The sequence below is a fragment of the Glycine soja genome, chromosome 4 (assembly GCF_004193775.1).
Source record: "Glycine soja cultivar W05 chromosome 4, ASM419377v2, whole genome shotgun sequence".
NCBI classification, from domain to species: Eukaryota; Viridiplantae; Streptophyta; class Magnoliopsida; order Fabales; family Fabaceae; genus Glycine; species Glycine soja.
In genome coordinates, this window is record NC_041005.1 from 32905701 (window position 1) to 32926430 (window position 20730).

The 20730-nt window shown below is 35.6% G+C and overlaps 1 protein-coding gene and 1 non-coding gene across 2 annotated transcripts; both read left to right on the forward strand.

The window, feature by feature from the left end:
• The first annotated feature begins 12802 nt into the window (after positions 1-12802).
• On the forward strand, positions 12803-12909 carry LOC114411023. The gene has a single exon (XR_003666410.1). It is a non-coding gene; the product is annotated as a small nucleolar RNA R71 (small nucleolar RNA).
• A 2568-nt stretch (positions 12910-15477) lies between these two features.
• Positions 15478-15939, forward strand: LOC114410747. Its single transcript, XM_028374682.1, has one exon. It carries the CDS (start codon positions 15478-15480, stop codon positions 15937-15939), a length of 462 nt encoding a protein of 153 aa, XP_028230483.1.
• The last annotated feature ends 4791 nt before the right edge of the window (positions 15940-20730 follow it).

The following is a 20730-nucleotide window of genomic DNA, read 5'->3' on the forward strand; positions in this document are numbered from 1 at the left end:
ACGCAAACAAACACGCAAACAACAGAAACACAAATAGAAACGCAATTATCAGGAACGTAAATTACAGAACAAACACGAACTTGAGACAAATTATGAAAGAAAAAATATATCGGATAGGATAGAACCTGTATCAAAAGCCGAAGCTCTAATATTAGATGATGTGATCCTTATTAGGAGCGGATCACTTGGTACAGGTCACAGAATTTGGAGGATGCCACTTCCAGAGAGGGAAGATAAGTTAGGGTAGACGCCACAAGGATTACCTTGATAAGTCCGAGATTGGTTCAACAAGGAACCTAGAGAGAAGCTCTCACAAAATATTCTCAAAATGCCAAAAGTCTCTTCTATTGAAAACGAGTTCAATACATATAGTGTATCTGAGGTGCAATTGAAAGGGCACCAATTTTATTTAATTAAAATTACAATGAAAAATAGAAATAGAATAAAAAAATATTTGGCATGGGCCTTCAATTTAGTTTGGGCCTTCAGCAACAATCAAGATTCTTGGTAGTGCCTCTGGGTCTTCGTCCCCCTCCATGTGGGCCTTGTTAAGTATGGTTGATACCATTTTGTTGGAGGGTATCCTCTGACTGTTTGGTCCTACTCCTAGTCATAGGTCCTTGTACTTGGGCAGTTTTAGGATTATCATCAGAAGTAGTGTGCTTGCATGGATTTCCAAGAACAATATTAAGTGATAGAGATGTGAAGTTCCTAAGTCATTTTTGGAGAACTTTGTGGAATAAACTGGGAACAAAACTCTTGTTTTCCGTTGTTGCACATCCTCAAATGGATGGACAAACTGAAGTGGTAAATAGGACACTAACCACCTTGTTATGTGCTATCATTCAAAAGAATTAGAAAAATTAGGAGAAATGCTTGCCACATGTTGAGTTTGCTTATAATAGGTATGTTCATTCTACTACTTATTCTCCTTTCGAAGTTGTGTATGAATTTAATCCTTTGGCTCCTTTGGATATCTTACATTTGCCTTCTAATGTGTATGCTAATTTTGATGGTAAGAAAAAGCCAGATTCTACCAAGGAGTTGCATGCAAAAGTTCGAGCCAACATTGAGAAGAAGAATGAACAATATCCAAAGCAAGTGAATAAGGGTCATATCATAGTTATTTTTGAACCAGGAGATTGAGTTTAGGTTCATGTGAGGAAGGAAAGGTTTCCTACTTAACGAAAATCCAATTTGCAACCAAGAAGAGATGAGCCTTTTCAAGTTCTAGAGAAGATAAATGACAATGCTTACAAGTTAGACTTGCCAAGTGAATATGGTAACATAAGTGCTACCTTTAATATGGCTAATATATCTTTATTTGATGTAGGTAATGGATTATATTTGAGGACAAATCTTTTCGAAGAGGGAGGGAATGATAGAGGTACAACTCTCTAGTCTAATGATCCTTTACATGGAATTGGAGGTCCTATGACAAGGTCCAAGACTAAGAGGATGAAGCAAGCATTGCAAGACTTAATTCTAAAGATCAAAGAGAAAGAAGACCAATGTGAATTAAGGCTTGCACCTAATTGGATCATTTTCCTACAAATTGATGAAGATGTTTTGAGCCCAACTTGAAGATTCACGTAGGGAAACCCAAGTTACAAGACAAGAAGCATCCATGGGTTGAGTTGATCAATTTTGGTAGACTATTAATATTGGGCTGATTAGATAATAACTAGGTTCATTTTTTGTCATTTTATTTGTAATTTTCATACTATTTTTAAGTTGAATTTTTTGGTGACTTTTCATTTTCTCTTAGCCTTACTAAATGCTTCCTAGAAGTTTTCCAAGTCATTTAGTGACTCGTGTGAATTTATTTTCATCTTTATTGTCGTTTTCCTAGATAGTGGGCATGCAATTATCAAGGCATTTGGTAAATGCATGTTAGTGAGGATTTATTCTAGTGTTTCAAGATTAGCCTATAAATAGAGAACTCTTGTACTCTCCAAAGGCAAAATTTGAAGATTAATAAAATTTTAGAATTTCTCTATTGTAAAAGCTTTTCCTTTGTTCTTGGGTAAGAACTCGATACTGTTGGTTCTACTGGCAGGTTGCAATTAGAGTCAAGTTTGGCATTAGAGTTTCGACTCTTGAAATTAGGTGTTATCTACCCTTTGTGTTTTCTTTCTTCTTGTGTGTTTCCTCCTTTGTTTGCTTTTTCCTTTTTGTTTAACTCTATATTATTATTTTATCTTCCTTTGTTCTATTTCTTTGAGTCTATCTTTCATAATTCAATGTAAAAAATAGAGAATCATGTACATAAACCAGATCTAGAATGATGACCAATTAATTACCTGTAGGAAAAAAGTGAAAAAAGGAAACCATTTTTATAAATATAAGGATTACAGTCTAGTGGCATTAAATAATGAGCAACATCGACCACCATAAAATAAAGAGTGCTTGAGTTTCACATGCAAGATTTAAATTTATTATCAAACCATATACTTTTCAAACTGAATATTCATATGCTTGTCATCATCTACTTATCTCTATAGATAAAAAAAATATTTTTTCTCACATTAAGCCATTGCCTTCCCTCAAAATTACGGTTCCCGGACAACACAACAATAGCTACTATGTTTGTACAAGACAATATGAGAACTAAATTATTTTGGCAAATATAAAGCAGAATATGAGAACTAAATTATTTCGGCAAATATAAAGCAGAATATGAGAACTAAATTACGGTTTAAGAAAGGAAATTTAAATAATTATACATGACTTAGTAAAACTAAATTTATACAAAGGTTTCCTAATCATGTGTAAATAGCTTCTATTGTTCTTGCTACAAGACAGATTTACATTGCAAGAACACACAAAAATGCCTGCTTGATTTTAAAACTCACAAAAGTGACCCCGTTACCAAATTGTAAATATAACAAAAGATCACTTCCCCTTCTAGTATCATAATCTAAGCAAAGGAAGTCTCAATGCAATTGCATTAAGAAGGGAGGGTTAAGCAAGCTCTTAAAATACTTATGAAAAATTAATATTAATAATAAATTTCTTAGAACATGATTCATATATATCAAAACATTTTAGATTGATTATATAAATATGTTTATACGTTGTTATATACAATTTTGTAAAATTAACTTTGTCTGTCACCAAAAAATTCACATAGGCTTACACACTAGTTTAAATTAAAAAAAAATGTATTGTTTCATTTAAATTGAAATATTCTAATGACTAATCTTTCATATAAATTAGTTATAGTAATTTTTTTTAGAAAACATATTTTTACATAAATAAACTTGAATTAAAATACACTAACTCTTCGTAAACGACATTAACTATAATGGTGTGATTTTTATACAATTTATCAATTGAATGTGACTCTTCTTAAATATATATAAAAATATTTTTAAATAAATACATTCTTGATGAACAAACTCATTCAATGTACTTAAAATGTACCTTTTATTTACTTGTCTGATAATTAATAGGAGAGAAACAAATAAAACTTACCAATTCATAAACATAACCAAGTTCTGTTGTTTGGCATGAACTTGCCTGCAATAACGTTACTCATAAAAACTAAAGTCTTCCCCACGGATATAATAATGAAATATTTATTCCTTAGCAAAAAGATACCTCCTATTAGAGTGTTGCTAGCAATTTTTAAATATCCCCATTTTGCCCCTGTGGTTATTTTCTTTTAAAGGAAGGCTGTGGTCCCTCCTCGCTTACGCTTTCGGCTTTGTTTTTTTGCGTTTTTTTCCTGTGGTCCCTACTAGCTTACCGTTTAAGTGTCGTTTTTCCGGTGTGGTCCCTTTGATGTGTTAAAGTGTGGTTGTTTGAAGCTGTTAGAGGGTTAGTGTTGCTTTGTACATGGAACGTGCTATTTTCATTTCGACTTGATCGAGGTATGGGGTGTTTCGTATATTTTTTTGTCGCCGATGAAGTGTTCTTCCTTTAGCTTGTTACAGAAGAAGATTTTCCTAAGAAATTTGAACATACGGAAGAAGTTCTTCCGTAGGATTCATATGGAAGAACTTCTTCCATAATGCAAAATGTATACATACGGAAGAACTTGTTCCGTACGTATAATTTTTTCATTATGGAAGAAGTTCTTTCGTATGAATCCTACGGAAGAACTTCCTCCGTGGAGTCCATACAAAAGAAGTTCTTCCATATGGGTGTCACGGAAGAAGTTCTTCTGTATGGACTCCACGGAAGAAGTTCCTCCGTAGGATTCATATGGAAGAACTTCTTCCGTGGAGTCCATACGGAAGAACTTCTTTCGTAGTTGTTTATCTACAACTACGGAAGAAGTTCTTCCATAAGAAGTATTTTTTTATTTTTGTTTTTTTAAAGATTGAATGTTGATATTTTAAATTTGGTAACATTTTTCAATTATTTATGCAATATTTCATCAATTTGTGGATAGTTGCTGAATTAGGATAGATTTATAAAGTATGTAGAATATATATTAAATTAGTTGGTAGGTTTTGTATGATTTATATATTTGACAATTTATTTCGGTAGTTATGATGTTCAAATTAGGTAGTTAAATGTTGAATTAGTCGATAAAATTAGGTAGTAAAATGAATTAGTTGATTTAGTTGATATATATATATATATATATATATATATATATATATATATATATATATATATATATATAGAAGTATTTTTTGTGTGTTTATTTGTGTAGTAATAATTATGAAAATAGGTAACAAAATGTTTAATTAGTTGTTATTTTTTTGTATCATGTATATATTTGACAATTTATTTAGGTAGGTAGTTACGATGTTCAAATTTGGTAGTAACATGTTGAATTAATTGATAAAAATTTGGTAGTAAAATGTTGAATTAATTGATAAAAATTAGGTCGTAAAATGTTTAATTAGTGGATTGTTAAAATGTTGAATGAGTTGATAGTTATAGTTTGAATGAAGTTGTGGATGATGCACATATTTTTTTTGAGTTTTCGTTAAGATGGACGAAGATCAATGGACGTATGATAGTTCGATGTACGGAGAATTTGATATGGATTTTGATGATGAACAACAATGTGGCGTGAATGAAGGCCATGTTGATTGTTCAGACGCTTTTAATACTTCTCAAGTAATGATGTTCATTAGTTTCAGTCATTTGGTGAATGTGTGTTTTGTATAAAAATTAATATGTCAGGGTTGTGGCGTAGGTCTTTGGTACCCGAGACGATGTTTTGGTGTGGGCTAGATCGGTTGCCCATGAAAAGGGGTTTGTTGCAATTATTATTAGGTCTGACACAGATATTGGTCGTAGAGGAAGAAGTTCATTTGTGTTAATTGGTTGTGAAAGGAGCAGTCAGTACAAGTGTAGGAATAAAGAATTTGTTAGAAGAGACATTGGGACTAGGAAATGTGGTTGTCCCTTCAGGCTGTGTGGGAAACTAGTGCGTGGAAGTGAAGGTTGGATGGTGAAGCTGATCTGTGGGATGCACAACCATGAATTGGCCAAGACCTTAGTTGAACATCCATATGTCGGACGATTAACAAACGATGAGAAGAATATTATTGAAGAGATGACAAAGTCGATGGTGAAACCAAGAAACATACTCCTAACATTGAAGGAACACAATGCCAACAGTTGCACCACGATTAAGCAAATTTACAATGCAAGAAGTGCATATCATTCTTCAATAAGAGGAGTTGATACCGAAATGCAACATCCAATGAAGCTTCTCGAACGTGATCAATATATCCATTGGCATAGATTGAAGGATGAAGTTGTGGTGCAGGATCTGTTTTGGTGTCACCCAGATGCAGTGAAATTATGCAATGCATGTCATCTGGTGTTTTAGATAGATAGTACCTACAAAACAAATAGGTACACACTCTCACTGTTTGACATTGTTGGGGTGACACCAACGGGGATGACTTTCTCTGCTGCTTTTGCGTATCTAGAGGGTGAGCGTGTGAATAATATTGTATGGGCTTTAGAACGGTTCTGAGGTCTATTTTTATGAAAGATTGCCTCCCTAGTGTTATTGTCACCGACAGAGACCTAACACTGATAAAAGCAGTGAATAGTGTTTTTCCTGAGTGTACCAACTTGTTGTGAAGGTTTCACATCGACAAGAATGTAAAGGCCAAGTGCAAATCTTTAATAGGCCAAAAAAATGCATGGGATTATGTGATGGGTAGTTGGGGTACTCTGGAAGATTGTCCTTCAGAACAGTAGTTCCCTGAGTGCCTTTAGAAGTTTCAAATGGCTTGTTCACCATGGCCGATGTTCGTCGACTATGTCTGTGAAATGTGGATTATCCCACACAAGGAAAAATTTGTTACAGCATGGACGAAAAAGGTGATGCACCTAGGCAACACAACAACAAACATGTATTAAAATGTTCATTGGTTGTAGTATGGGTTAGTAGTAAATGCATGTAATTTTTTTAACCGTTTGTTGTGTGTTTTAAATGTAGGGTTGAATCTGCGCATTGGTCTCTAAAACGAATATTATAGAGTAGCCTTGGAGACCTGTGTAGTGTTTGGGATGCCATGAACAACATAATGACACTGCAGGACACTCAAATTAAAGCATCCTTCGAAACAAGCACACATTTCGTTGGGATAATCCACAATACTGTGCTTGTGGCAGTGATCCCTCTTCATGTGGTTGTTCTATGAGATTGACACACGGTCTTCCATGTGCATGTGAGCTATCTAGCTATGTTGTTGCCAGCATCCTTCTGGAATCGGACCATATGTTTTGGACGAGACTTCATTTTTCTAACCAAGGGTTATGTGCGGCAGAAGTCAACATCGATGATGAGATAGAGACCATACGTAAAGGATTTAAGAACGTTGATTTTGGTGATCGAGGTCATACCCGAATCAAATAAACATTAAAAATGTAGTATCTAGCAAGTGATCCTAGGTCGTCTCCCAACGAGCAATGGTCAACCAACGTTCATAATAGATAGTAATAAAACAGTAACGAATTAGGGGGGGTTATTTGTTTTTGTAAATTAAACAACGAGTTAAATTGAATTAGAAAATATCAGAATTAAAACATGTTGCTTCCCCTTGATTCACAAGCAAGTCTCTTATCCTTGGTTACGAAGATTTATCCTTTATCAGTTCAACCACTTAATCAAACCCTAAATTAAATTACTATGCAAAATTTAACATAAGGCATTCATTATGTGATTAACCAACACATATACCAATTAACCATGAACGATCATTAAGCATGAACATAAATTAAGTGCAAAGACAATTAATCAAGCACTAAGCATGCAAGGATCAATAGCAACAAATACAGAATAATTGGTGAAGAGGAGAAACTGATCAAAATTTAATAGTAATAATAGAACCTCAAAGAGAGTCGTGCTTGATCTTCAAGAGAAAAAAACGTTGGAGACTTAGCCTTCCATTAATCAGTAGAAAACTAGAATTATTCTTCCAAAACGAAAAAGAGACTAAAACGAATTTAGAGTAGCACTCTAAAACTAAAACGAAAAAGAGAGAGAGAGCGAGAGCTCTAAAACTAGAACCTTGGTGCTGTTATATAGTTCTCAGCCCCAAAGCTTACAAATCAGTTTTAAGTCCAAGCACATAAATAAAATAAAATCTAGATAAGATAAGACAAAATCTAGATGAAATAAAATCTAGATAAGATAAGATAAGATAAGATCTAGATGAAATAATATCTAGATGAGATAAAATCTAGATATAATAAGATAAAATCTAGATGAAATAATATCTAGATGAGATAACATCTAGATAAGATAAGATTTGGTAGAATAAAATAGTCTACTCTCTTCAAGTCCAAGCCCAACTCTGGATTCAAGCCCAATTGCTTATAATTCTCCTGAAATTAAATTAAAAACACAAAATTAGTCCAATAGGCCCAAATGATAAAACTGCATAATTAATTTGACAATTAAGGCTAATCAGTAATTAAAATGGTGACAAAAAGGGTTAAGAAATAGGAGAAAATGATGACACATCAAATCCCCTCACACTTAGCTTTATGCACTCCTGGGCAAAATAAAAAAAAAACAAAGCAAAGGACAAATCCAGAGACATTAAAGAGAAACAGGCACAACAACAATTACAAATTTCTCAATGAATCTCAAGGAATGAAAAGAATGGGTAACATCCAACACGTAAAGAGTTAAAGAATCAAGGCCGTCATGAAAATCATCCAAGCATCTCAAACATGGCAAGATAGTCAATCAGCTCAAGACTCTAAAGTGTCTAGGCTACTGTTTACTCTCAAAGCTCCCATGAAAACAAACCCCACATAGACTTGGCAAGACTCTAAAATTGACAACCACATCACAAACACATGCACATGAGGATCAAAAGGTCTTTTAAGGTTGTAATGGGGCCAAGGACAAGGTAGATGAAAGTATGGGATAGTAGCTAAAACTCAAAGGAATAGAGGAGCAATGGAGAATAAGTGGGAAGTAAGAAAAAGTAGTAAACCCCAAAACCAAAATTAAAAAGTAAACCCAAAACAAAATCAGCCAAGTCCTTAAACCATTCCAAGTCTTCAAACCAAGACCTCATTTATTCAACTTCATTCTTTTTCTTTTTTTTTTCTTTTTTTGTTTTTTTCTCTTTTTTTTAACGTGAACAGTAGCAATTGAAAGCATTTGAAAAATAAAGCAACGATTAGGAAATATATGTATATACATCAAGCATGGCCAAAATACATCATCAAGCATGACCAACAAAAACATATCATCCAATGAAACATACCCCCCCCCCCCCTCACACTTATTCCCAAAACAATTCCAAAGCTCCAAAATTCCTTAAGGGTAGGGTGAAATCATGGTTTTTCACTTAAGGCTTGTAATGAGCTCAACACAAAGAAAGGGGAACATAGGCTCAAAGGGGCTATAAAAGGAATTAATTCAAGGTAGGCTCATTTGGCTGGAGGCTTATAAGAACAAAATGCCTAAATCATCTCCCAACATGCATGTGAAGCAAGAAGTATCAACAAGAGTCAAGCCAAGGCTATTGTGCAAGCAATCAATGGGGCAAAACACACCGAATAAAATAGATGATGATGGCTCAAATTCTCACCAAGGGTAAATCTATCACTTTCAATTCGAACTTTCAAAACTAACTTGACATGTAGAGGAAAACAAGGGTTTCAATTCACAAAATGCCAAGAAACTCCTATTTCAAAAACAATTATCCTTTACCTGTACATAACCCAAAATTCAAAGAGGAACATGCAATGTTGTACACAAACATAAAACCAAAATAACAAAATTAACCTAGAACCTAACAAACTTAAACTAGAAAACCTAATAAAATTAAACTAGAATACCCAACAAAATTAAAGAACAATCTTCTCCCCCCCTCGCACTTAAACAACACATTGTCCTCAATGTAGCACAATCATAAGATCAAGAACAATCAAAGCAATCAATAAAATTTGGACAAGTGCAATAAAAGTAAAGAAGGAGACAGAAGAAAGAAAACTTCCTAAGTCATGGCAGAAGAGAAGTGGGTGAAGTAAGGAGATCTTTTGAGCAAGGACAGCCCCCAATGCGTAATTGGATGCTTCGCACATTAGCTCAAATGGGGCTGTCCAATCAGGTGCCTAAATGATAGGGGTGGTAGTCACCGCACGCTTGAGGCAATCAAAAGCCTCCTTGCACCGGTCATCAAAATCAAACTCCACCTCCTTTTGCAGCAGATTGGATAGTGGAAGGGCCACTTTGCTAAAATCCTTGATAAAGTGCCTATAAAACCCTGCATGACCAAGAAAAGAACGAACCTCTCGCACGCAAGAGGGGTAAGGTAATTGTGAAATAACATCTATTTTTGCAGGGTCTACCTCTATGCCCCTACTGGAAATGATATGCCCTAAAACTATGCCTTGTTCTACCATGAAGTGGCATTTTTCAAACTTCAGCACAAGGTTAGTTTCAATGCATCTATTGAGAACTCTCTCTAGACTATCCAAACATGTACCAAAAGAGGATCCATAAATAGTAAAATCATCCATAAACACCTTTATGCAACTCTCTAAAAAATCACTGAAAATGCTAAGCATACACCGTTGGAAGGTACCAGGGGCGTTGCATAGGCCAAAGGGCATCCTCCTATAGGAAAAAGTGCCAAAGGGACAGGTGAATGTGGTATTTTCTTGATCCTCAGGAGCAATATGAATTTGTAAATAACCAGAAAAACCATCAAGAAAACAGTAATGAGACTTACCTGCCAAGCGCTCAAGCATTTGAAAAATGAAAGGCAGGGGAAAATGATCTTTTCTGGTTACCTGGTTCAGCCTCCTATAATCAATGCAGACTCGCCAACTGTTCTGCACTCTTATGGGGATAAGCTCATCCTTTTCATTCTTGATCATTGTGAGGCCTGTCTTCTTAGGAACCACTTGGACTGGACTCACCCACTGGCTGTCAGAAATGGGGTAGATGATTCCAGCTTGTAAGAGCTTGGTCACTTCCTTTTTTACCACATCTAGAATGATGGGGTTGAGTCGCCGCTATGGCAGCCTCACTAGCTTAGCTCCATCCTCTAAAAGTATCCTATGCATGCAGGTAGATGGGCTAATACTAGGAATGTCTGCTAAAGTCCATCTAATGGCCTTCTTGTGCTTCTTGAGCACTAGCAACAACTTCTCCTCTTGTTCAACAACAAGGGAGGCAGAGATGATCACTGGAAATTTTTCCTTGTCTTCCAAGTAAGCATATTTGAGGGTTGCTGGTAAGGGCTTCAACTCTGGTGTGGGAGGTGGTTGAACAGTGGGAGGAACCATGGTAGGAGAAGAAGAAGGTTCCTCATCTTGTACCTCACAAAGCAAGTCAGAAGTATATGTACTTCCTGCAACATGGTTAGTGTATTCTGACTCTAAAAAATCAACATCAAGAGGTACAACACCCAGAAAATCAGAACCAGACTCAAATTCAGATTCATTCTCAGCATAAAAATCAAACACAAGATCAAATTCAAACTCAGATTCAGATTCAATGCATAAGGAAGGACAAGTATGCAGATTAGATAAAAATGGATGTTTCCTACCATAAAGAATAGAATCAAAATCAAACATATAATTATCATCAATCTGATCAATTATCTCAGCACAAAAAACAATAGGATCCTCAGATGGATGTTTCATGGCATCAAGAATGTTAAAATGAACAACAATATCACCAAATTCCATAGACAATGTGCCAGCATAAACATCTATCTTGGTTCGGGCTGTTTTCATAAATGGCCTGCCTAAAATAATTGGAACTGAACCATGGGAAAATCCCTCTTCCATATTAAGAACATAAAAATAAATAAGAAAAATAAGTTCACCAACCCAAACCAGCACATCCTCTATGAAACCTGCGGGGTAAGCAACACTTCTATTTGCCAAATGAATCACTACATCTATAGATTGCAAAGGTCCAACAGATAAAGAATTGAAAATGGACAGAGGCATGACACTAATTGATGCTCCTAGATCTAGCATGGCATTCTCAAATTTATTGTTCCCAATAATGCAAGGTATACAGAAAGTACTTAGGTCTTTACATTTCTCAGGAATGTGAGGAACAAATTTACTTATCAATGCTGACACATTTCTACCCATGCTAACCCTTTCATTGCCTTTGAGCTTCCTTTTGTGGGTGCACAGTCCCTTTAGAAACTTGGCATATATTGGAATCTGCTTGATGGCATCTAGCAGAGGTATGTTCACCTCTACTTTCCTGAAGGTCTCCAAGATCTCCTTTTCCGCTTCTTCCATCTTTTTGTTTGGAATTGCTCTAGGTGGGAATGGAAGAGGGATAGGAGGCTGCTGTAAGTCAGAATTACTAGAAGAAGGTCCACCTGCTTGAAAATTTTTGTTAAAAAGCTTTCTCTTTTGTGCAACTATCTCATCCTCTTTTTCAGGTGTAGAATGAAGCTTGACAGGTTCAGGTGCAGGTGTTGCTACTTGTGGAGGCACTTGAATTTGGTTTCCAGACCTCAAGGTGATGGCACTCACATTTTTTGGATTCTGCACAGTTTGTGAAGGCAATTTGTCAGAATTTTGGGACTCAGCTTGATTCATCTGAGTAGCCATCTACCCCATCTGATTTGTCTGACTCTGAGTGAAGGCTCTTGTCTCTTGCTGAAATTGCATATTCTGGATGGTCATTTGCCTCACTAACTCTTCTAAGGAAGGTTAAGGAGGGGCCTTAGTTGCTTGTTGTCTTTGTTGTTGCTGTTGCTATTGTTGTTGCTGCATTGGAGGAGAAACATATGGCTTGCTTGGACCAGCGGCATTCTGAAAAGGAGGGATAGGCTGTTGTTGTTGTGGAGGGCTTGTCCATCTCAAATTTGGATGATTCCTCCAACCTGGATTGTATCTGTTGCTTGAAAGGTCATAAGTATTTTGCTGTTGTTGGTTTTGCTGCTGTGGAGGTCTATTATAAATGTTTGTAGCATAAGCTTTAGGTTGCTCATTGACTCCAAATTGCTGCAAAGAAGGACAAAGATCTGAATGGTGATTTGCAGAAGAACATAGACCACAGACTCTTGCAACAGGTGTAGATTTCTGATTCATGGCAAGCTGTGTTACTAGGTTGACCAAGGCATCAAGTTTTCCTTCAAGCTTTTTATTTTCAGTAACTGAAGATGAATCTATGGCCACCTCATGGACTCCTCTAAGAACAATAGCATAATTTCTTGCACTGAATTGTTGGGAGTTAGAATCCATCTTCTCAATCAAATTCCTAGCCTCAGTAGGGGTCATATCACCAAGAGCTCCACCACTGGCAGCATCAATCATACTCCTCTCCATATTGCTAAGTCTCTCATAGAAATATTGAAGAAGAAGTTGCTCAGAAATCTGGTGGTGAGGGCAGCTTGCACATAATTTCTTGAATCTTTCCCAGTACTCATACAAGCTTTCTCCACTAAGTTGCCTGATGTCTGAAATGTCTTTTCTGATGGTAGTGGTCCTAGATGCAGGGAAGAATTTCTCCAAGAACACCCTCTTAAGGTCATCCCAGCTAAAAATAGACCTGGGAGCAAGGTAGTATAGCCAATCTTTTGTCACTCCCTCCAGAGAATGAGGAAAAGCCTTTAGAAAGATATGATCTTCTTGGCCATCAGGGGGCTTCATGGTGGAACAAACAATATCGAACTCCTTAAGATGCTTATGAGGATCTTCACCTGCAAGACCATGAAACTTGGGCAACAAATGTATTAGTCCAGTCTTGAGAACATATGGAACACCCTCATCAGGATATTGAAAGCACAAGCTTTCATAAGTGAAATCAAGTGCAGCCATCTCCCTAAGAGTCCTCTCACGAGGTGGAGGTTGAGCCATGTTCTCAGTATAAAAATTAGTAGTGGAATGTTCAAAATCAGAATCACCCTCAACAGAATGCTCAGAATGCTCACAATGCATAGAATGACTAGGATGCACACTATGTCTAACTAATCTATGAAAGGTTCTATCTATTTCAGGATCAAAGGGTTGTAAATCACTTGATCCTCAGGAGCAAATAATGTGTTTCTCAACAAGCACCTAACAAGGGGGTAAAACTACAGCTATACTCAAACGATATCAAAATGAGCTGAAATTTTGTGAGGAACACCCTAAACTCATGAACAGATAGCACAAAAAACTTCAAACAAAAATTCAAAGTCTAACTATGAAAACTACCTAAGCAAAGTTTAGAAAAATAGGACAATAATACTTAAAAAAATAAAAAAAACTTAGTAAACGGCTGATTTTTGGAGTTTGGGAGTCCCCAACCGGCTTCAGTGGGTTGCCACAATATGGGAAATGTTTTTCTACCCCAAATTCATATATAATAACAGTTATTCTGATACCCGGAGCAAAAGTTATATGGCCGTTTGAAATTTTGCTAAACACAACTTCTCAAATTTTTTTAATCTCTCAAATCCAGCCACACCAAGTGTTCCTGGTATTTTTGACACGAAATATGGATCAAAAGAACCTACCACACAAAAATTCAGCCAAAAATAACAACCCTAACCATCAAAACAAAAATCTCCAATTAAATTGTAAACAGTCATCGCTAATTCAGTCGCTAATATAATGCTGTGTGAACAGTAGCACAGAATCTGTCTCTAATTTCGTCGATAAGCACTATTCACAGCAAAACATAAAACTGAAACAAGGGAAATGTTGAACAAGGGGTACTACTAAATTGCAAAACATGACATCAAATAAAACAGAACAACGCACTAACACAACATACTAATACCACACTAACACGACACAAACACACTAAACAAAAGAAGTAAACGTAAAACAACTAAACATAAAACATGAATCACTAGCTATTATGAATCTTTGGACCACTGTTCCCTGACAACAGCGCCAAATTTGATCGAGGTCATACCCGAATCAAATAAACATTAAAAATGCAGTATCTAGGAAGTGATCCTAGATCGTCTCCCAACAAGCAAAGGTCAACCAAACGTTCATAATAGATAGTAATAAAACAGTAACGAATTGGGGGGGCGGGGGTTGTTTGTTTTTGTAAATTAAACATCAAGTAAAATTGAATTAGAAAATATCAGAATTAAAACACGTTGCTTCCCCTTGATTCACAAGCAAGTCTCTTACCCTAGGTTACGAAGATTTATCCTTTATCAGTTCAACCACTTAATCCAACCCTAAATTAAATTACTATGCGAAATTTAACATAAGGCATTCATTATGTGATTAAGCAACACATACACCAATTAATCATGAACGATCATTAAGCATGAACGTAAATTAAGCGCAGAGACAATTAATCAAGCACTAAGCATGCATGGATCAATAGCAACAAATACAGAATAATTGGTGAAGAGGAGAAACTGATCAAAATTTAATAGCAATAAAAGAACCTCAAAGAGAGTTGTGCTCGATCTTCAAGAGAAAACAACGTTGGAGACTTAGCCTTCCATTAATCAGTAGAAAACTAGAATTATTCTTCCAAAACGAAAAAGAGACTAAAATGAATTGAGAGTAGCACTCTAAAACTAAAATGAAAAAAAGAGAGAGAGCGAGAGCTCTAAAACTAGAACCTTGGTGATGTTATATAGTTCTCAGCCCCAAAGCTTACAAATTTGTTTTAAGTCCAAGCCCATAAATAAAATAAAATCTAGATAAGATAAGATAAGACAAAATCTAGATGAAATAAAATCTAGATAAGATAAGATAAGATAAAATCTAGATGAAATAATATCTATATGAGATAAAATCTAGATAAGATAAGATTTGTTAGAATAAAATAGTCTGCTCTCTTCAAGTCCAAGCCCAATTCTAGATTCAAGCCCAATTGCTTATAATTCTCCTGAAATTAAATTAAAAACACAAAATTAGTCCAATAGGACCAAATGATAAAACTTCATAATTAATTTGACAATTAAGGCTAATCAGTAATTAAAATGGTGACAAAAAAGGTTAAGAAATAGGAGAAAATGATGACACATCATTGGCGGCAAAGTTACTCTGAAGAGGAAACTTCAAGAAATTGCATACCCTGAGGAAAACTCTATGTTTCCTCCTCCATCCAAGGTGAAGACTAAAGGTGCACCGAAGAAAGGTCTGAAAAGAAGCGAAAGATCCACAAAGTGTGATCCATCCTATTGGGAGTACGTTGATGCATTTAATTCTTCTCAAAGCAGCAACACCTCAGTGAAACATAGTGCATCGTGTTATGAACCACCGAAACCAACAAGGATCATCCCGATGTTGGATCAGTTTGCGCCTTTTATTCGAGGTTTCATCGAGGACGTTGTGGACGTCAAAGTGAACGGTAACTGTGGATATCGTTCCATTGCCGCTTTGTTAGGTGTGGGCAAAGAATCTTGGTCGATGGTCCACAACGAATTGATCAAAGAACTTGGCAAATGGTCGCATGACTTTATCAAACTCTTCGGTGGCACAGAGACATTCGAACATGTAAGGATGTCGCTACATGTTGATGGGTTCTCCCAAGTATGTTGTATATGCTAATTTTTTTAAGAAAAACAAAGTTTTAAATTATTTACATGTGTATGTTTATTTGATTCAGGTTGGCGTGGACAAGTGGATGGATATAACGGACATGGGATATGTCATTGCATCTATGTATTGTTGGATTAAGTGGCCTTGGAATAATTAAGAAGGGGGGTCGAATTAATTATTAATGAACCTTTGCTAATTAAAAATCTATCCTTCTTAATGTTACTAGATTCAATTAGGATGTTACTATAATGTTAAGAAAGTAAAGAATAGAAATAGAAACTTAACCAAAAGTAAAAGCGATAATTAAAGTGTACAACGGAAATTAAAGAGTGTAGGGAAGAAGAAGACAAACACAAGAATTTTATACTGGTTCAGCAACAACCCGTGCCTACATCTAGTCCCCAAGCAACCTGCGGTCCTTCAGATTTCTTTTCAACCTTGTAAAAACCTTTACAAGCAAAGATCCACAAGGGATGTACCCTCCCTTGTTCTCTTTGAACAACCAAGTGGATGTACCCTCCACTTGAACTGATCCACGAGAGATGTACCCTCTCTTGTTCTCAGTTACAACAACCCAAGTATATGTACCCTCTACTTGTACCACAAAGGATGTACCCTCCAATGTGTTAAGACAAAGTTCTCAGGCGGTTAGTCCTTTGAAATCTTTTGTTTAAGGGAAAGGGAAGAATCAAAAGAATTCTCAGAATGTGTCTTTTTGAATTCTTTGAAAAGCGAGAAGGGAGACACAAAAGAATTCAGGCGGTTAGTCCTTCGTTCTTTTGGAAAAGGGAGAAGAGAGACACAAAAAGAATTCAGGCGATTAATCCTTGTTGAATTCTTTTTGGCAAAGGGAGAAGAGAATGAAAAGATATAGCACACTTTTGTTTTTTGTGAAAGAACAAGGTTTGGAAACCAGAAAACTTAGAAAGCTTTTTGGCAAAGGAAGAAGAAGAAAGATGAGAAGCAAAGGTTTCAAGATTTCTCAAAAGTAGTTCAAGAAATTCTAAAAGTTGTAAGTGTTGTAAGTCATCTTGAAATACAAGTCAAGGTCTTGCTTTTATAGACTCTTCATGTCTGGTCAGGAAAACCATTTGAAGAGTTATAACCTTGAGAAAATCTTTGAGAAAACCATTGGAAGAGTTACATCTCTTAACTTTTTATTCAGAACATGTCACTGGTAATCGATTACCATAACCATGTAATCGATTACACAAAGCATTTTATGAAAAGATGTGACTCTTCACAATTGAATTTGAATTTCAACGTTCAGATACTCTGGTAATCGATTACCAATATATTGTAATCGATTACACCATTTAAAAATCAATTGGAACGTTACAAATGCAGTTTAAAGCTTTTGAAATCAAACTTTGCCAATGGTAATCGATTACAGGTAATTGGTAATCGATTACCAGAGAGTAAAAACTATGGTAGCTTAGAAAATTTTGAGAAAAACTCTTTTGAAAAACAAAACTGTGCTATGTTTGTTTTTGAAAAATCTTTTCAATACTTCCCTTGTGAAGTCTTCTTGATTTCTTCTCTTGAATCTTGAATCTTCTTGATTTCTTCTCATGAAACTTGAAATTAATCTTGATCTTGAACTTGTTGACTCAATCTTGAAATCATTCTCTGGGGCTTTTTGTCATCATCAAAACTACTTGATTCATCATCATGAAGCTTGTTTCTACAGGTATAACATAATCGTTGTATCATTATCCCGACAACAAAGCATGACATTTTTTCCTCTGAGAAGTCAACCACCACCAAATTCTTCTGTGCACCACATGATATGTGTCGGTCACATGTTTGGAAATCATTTTGTTCAGGTACATTGAAGATAATTATTGTAATTTTTACAATTATGCAATGGCTTAGGTCGTTCATTTGATTTGATAATGTTTGTTCACATACAAAATAGGTTTATCTGAAAGAGCATTGTCCTTTACCGCCTGTAGCATTGTTGTGGTCAAGCAATTGTCTTCCTCGGGCAAAGCAGTGGCCAACTGCATATATTGGTAGGATACAACAATACATGAGCCTAATGACAATTAGAAGAGAATATGTGGACCTAAATGAAGACTGAACATTCAGTATTATGGATGCTTAATTGTGAAATGTAATTTGTTGAATAATAATGAATCATTAGACATTAATTAATTGTTGTGTTATGGACTAAATTTGTTCGTGCATCTAAAATGATCTACGCATGTATGATATGCCGTTATCATAATTGACAACACATAATTTAAAGTCTGAGCATGACACGACAAATGACTTGACAACACGTTGTGATGCATGATAAAGCTTGCGGCCACATTGGTTTACTTGGGAAGATAAACACAAAACATGTTCACGCGTGTGTAATTTTTTTAAAAACAAAGTGAAGCAATCTGTCGGTGGAAATCATCTATATATATCAGACACGGCAAGTCGCTAACAGAATCACACATCTACCTGCTTTCACATTTTCTCCCTATTGTTACAACAAAGTATGACTTCTTAGGAGAAACAAGCAGTCAGACGATTGCCAACTCAAGGTTGGGTTTCATTTTTCCAAATGGATCAATTATTTACAACGATAGTGGGGTTTACTTCCAAAGTTTCACTCCAGTGCCCATTCGAGTACCAAACAGTTGTGACCTTGCAACGCTGAAAAGCATAATACACATCACCCTTAATCTAACCCACGAACAATTTCTGAATGAAATTCACTACCGGTAGCCAGTCACAGAGACAGGTAACAATTTTCTCTTTCAATGTATGCAATTGAAAAATGATGACGATGTCAACACCATGTTAATGTGTAACGATCAATTTTTGTGTGTTGGTTCGATTGAGTTGTTATGCACTGTTGGTAGAACAACAGATGAAATATTAAACTTACTTCAACGCACTATGACCCCTACTCATGACGCGCTCCTGTGTTACAACGGGAGGTAGAACATGCCACCCCAGAACAAATTTGTAGGTTGCGCGTTCACAGGTAAAAATCAAAAGAAATTTGAAATTCCTTTAGGAAGTACCATCGATGAACTGAAGGATTTGATAAAGCAAATTGCACCTAAAGGGATTACCCCTCATGGAATTCACGAATTTCAAATGGTAAGACGGTTGTTTTTTCGGCAACCAAGTTGTTTTGAGTATTCAGATAAAGTTATAAAATATGAAATTAATGAGCTGAAAACCAACGATGAAGTGCTAAAGGTGTTAGTACAGTCTAACTACTAGAAAAAATATGGGCCAATAGAAATTTTAGCTATTTTTACTAAACATGTTATGGAAATGGAAGTCGACGTGGCTGCCACGTTGCTAAACGACTGAATGCAAGGTTTATTTTTTTGTTTTTCATGTAAGTTTTATATGTTTATAGCGTGTTTGAATTCGATAATAAAATTGAATGGTTCAAATCTAATTTATTTTAATTCTTTGACATTCAAACGTTAGGCATACGTTGAATGGTCCAAATCCAATTTTTGTTTTATTTTGTGGTTGTTTTTTGAGGTGTTATTCGATGGATCCGGTTCACGATATTATATTTTTTGAGTTCTTTGAAATTCAAACATGAGAAGTAGCGCCCCTCGAATGTCTTAGGTGACTCGCACATAATTTAAAAAAAAAACCCGAACATGGGTACTTAGTCATACTTTCAAGGGTCCAGATCCTATTTTGTTTGATTTTTGGCTTTTTTTCAGGTCTGATTCGATGGAACCGGTTCACGCTTTTATTTTTTTTAGTTCCTTGACGTGTAAACATGAGAAATAGAGCCCCTTGAATTCCCTTAGCTACTGAAAAATAAATTTAAAAAAACACCGAAAAGGGGTACTTAAACATGTTTGAAGGGTCCAGATCCAATTTTTTTATTTTGTGCTTCTTTTTTAAGGGCCTATTCGATGGAACAGGTTGACGATATTATTTTTTTTAGTTCCTTGACGTGAAAACATGAGAAATAGCACCCCTCGAATGCCATTAGCTACTGCAAAATAAATTTTAAAAAAATGCCGAAAAGGGGTACTTAAACATGTTTGAAGGGTCTAGATCCAATTTTTTTTTATTTTGTGCTTCTTTTATGAGGGTCTTTTCGATGGAACCGGTTGACGATATATTTTTTTTTTGAGTTCCTTAACATGCAAGCATGAGAAACAGAAGCCCTCGAATGCCATTAGCTACTGCAAAATAAGTTTTAAAAAACACCGAAAAGGGGTACTTAAACATGTTTGAAGGGTCCATATCCAAATTCTTTTGATTTTGTGCTTCTTTTTTGAGGACCTATTTGATGAAACCGGTTGACGATATTATTTTTTTGTGTTCCTTGACGTGCAAACATAAGAAATAGCACCCCTCGAATGCCGTTAGCTACTGCAAAATAAATTTTAAAAAACGCCAAAAAGGAGTACTTAAACATGTTTGAAGGGTCCAAATCCAATTTTTTTTATTTTGTGCTTCTTTTTTAGGGGCCTATTCGATGGAACCGGTCCACGCTTTTATTTTTATTGAGTTCTTTGATGTGTATACGGTAGAAGTAGCGGCCCTTGAATGTCTTAGGTGACTCGCACATAATTTTAAAAAAACGTCGAACAGTGGTACTTAGGCATATTTTTAACAGTTCAAATCCTATTTTTTGTGCTTTTTAGTTCTAGGCGTAATTAGATTTTATTTTCAGCAATTGATTATGTAAGTCATAAACACTGGATGGAAAATTAAATAATGAAACAAATAATTCACAAAATTTGTATTACCAAACTAATGTAAAAATAACAATAATGTTATCAAATACAAAAATAATACACATCATATGAAAAG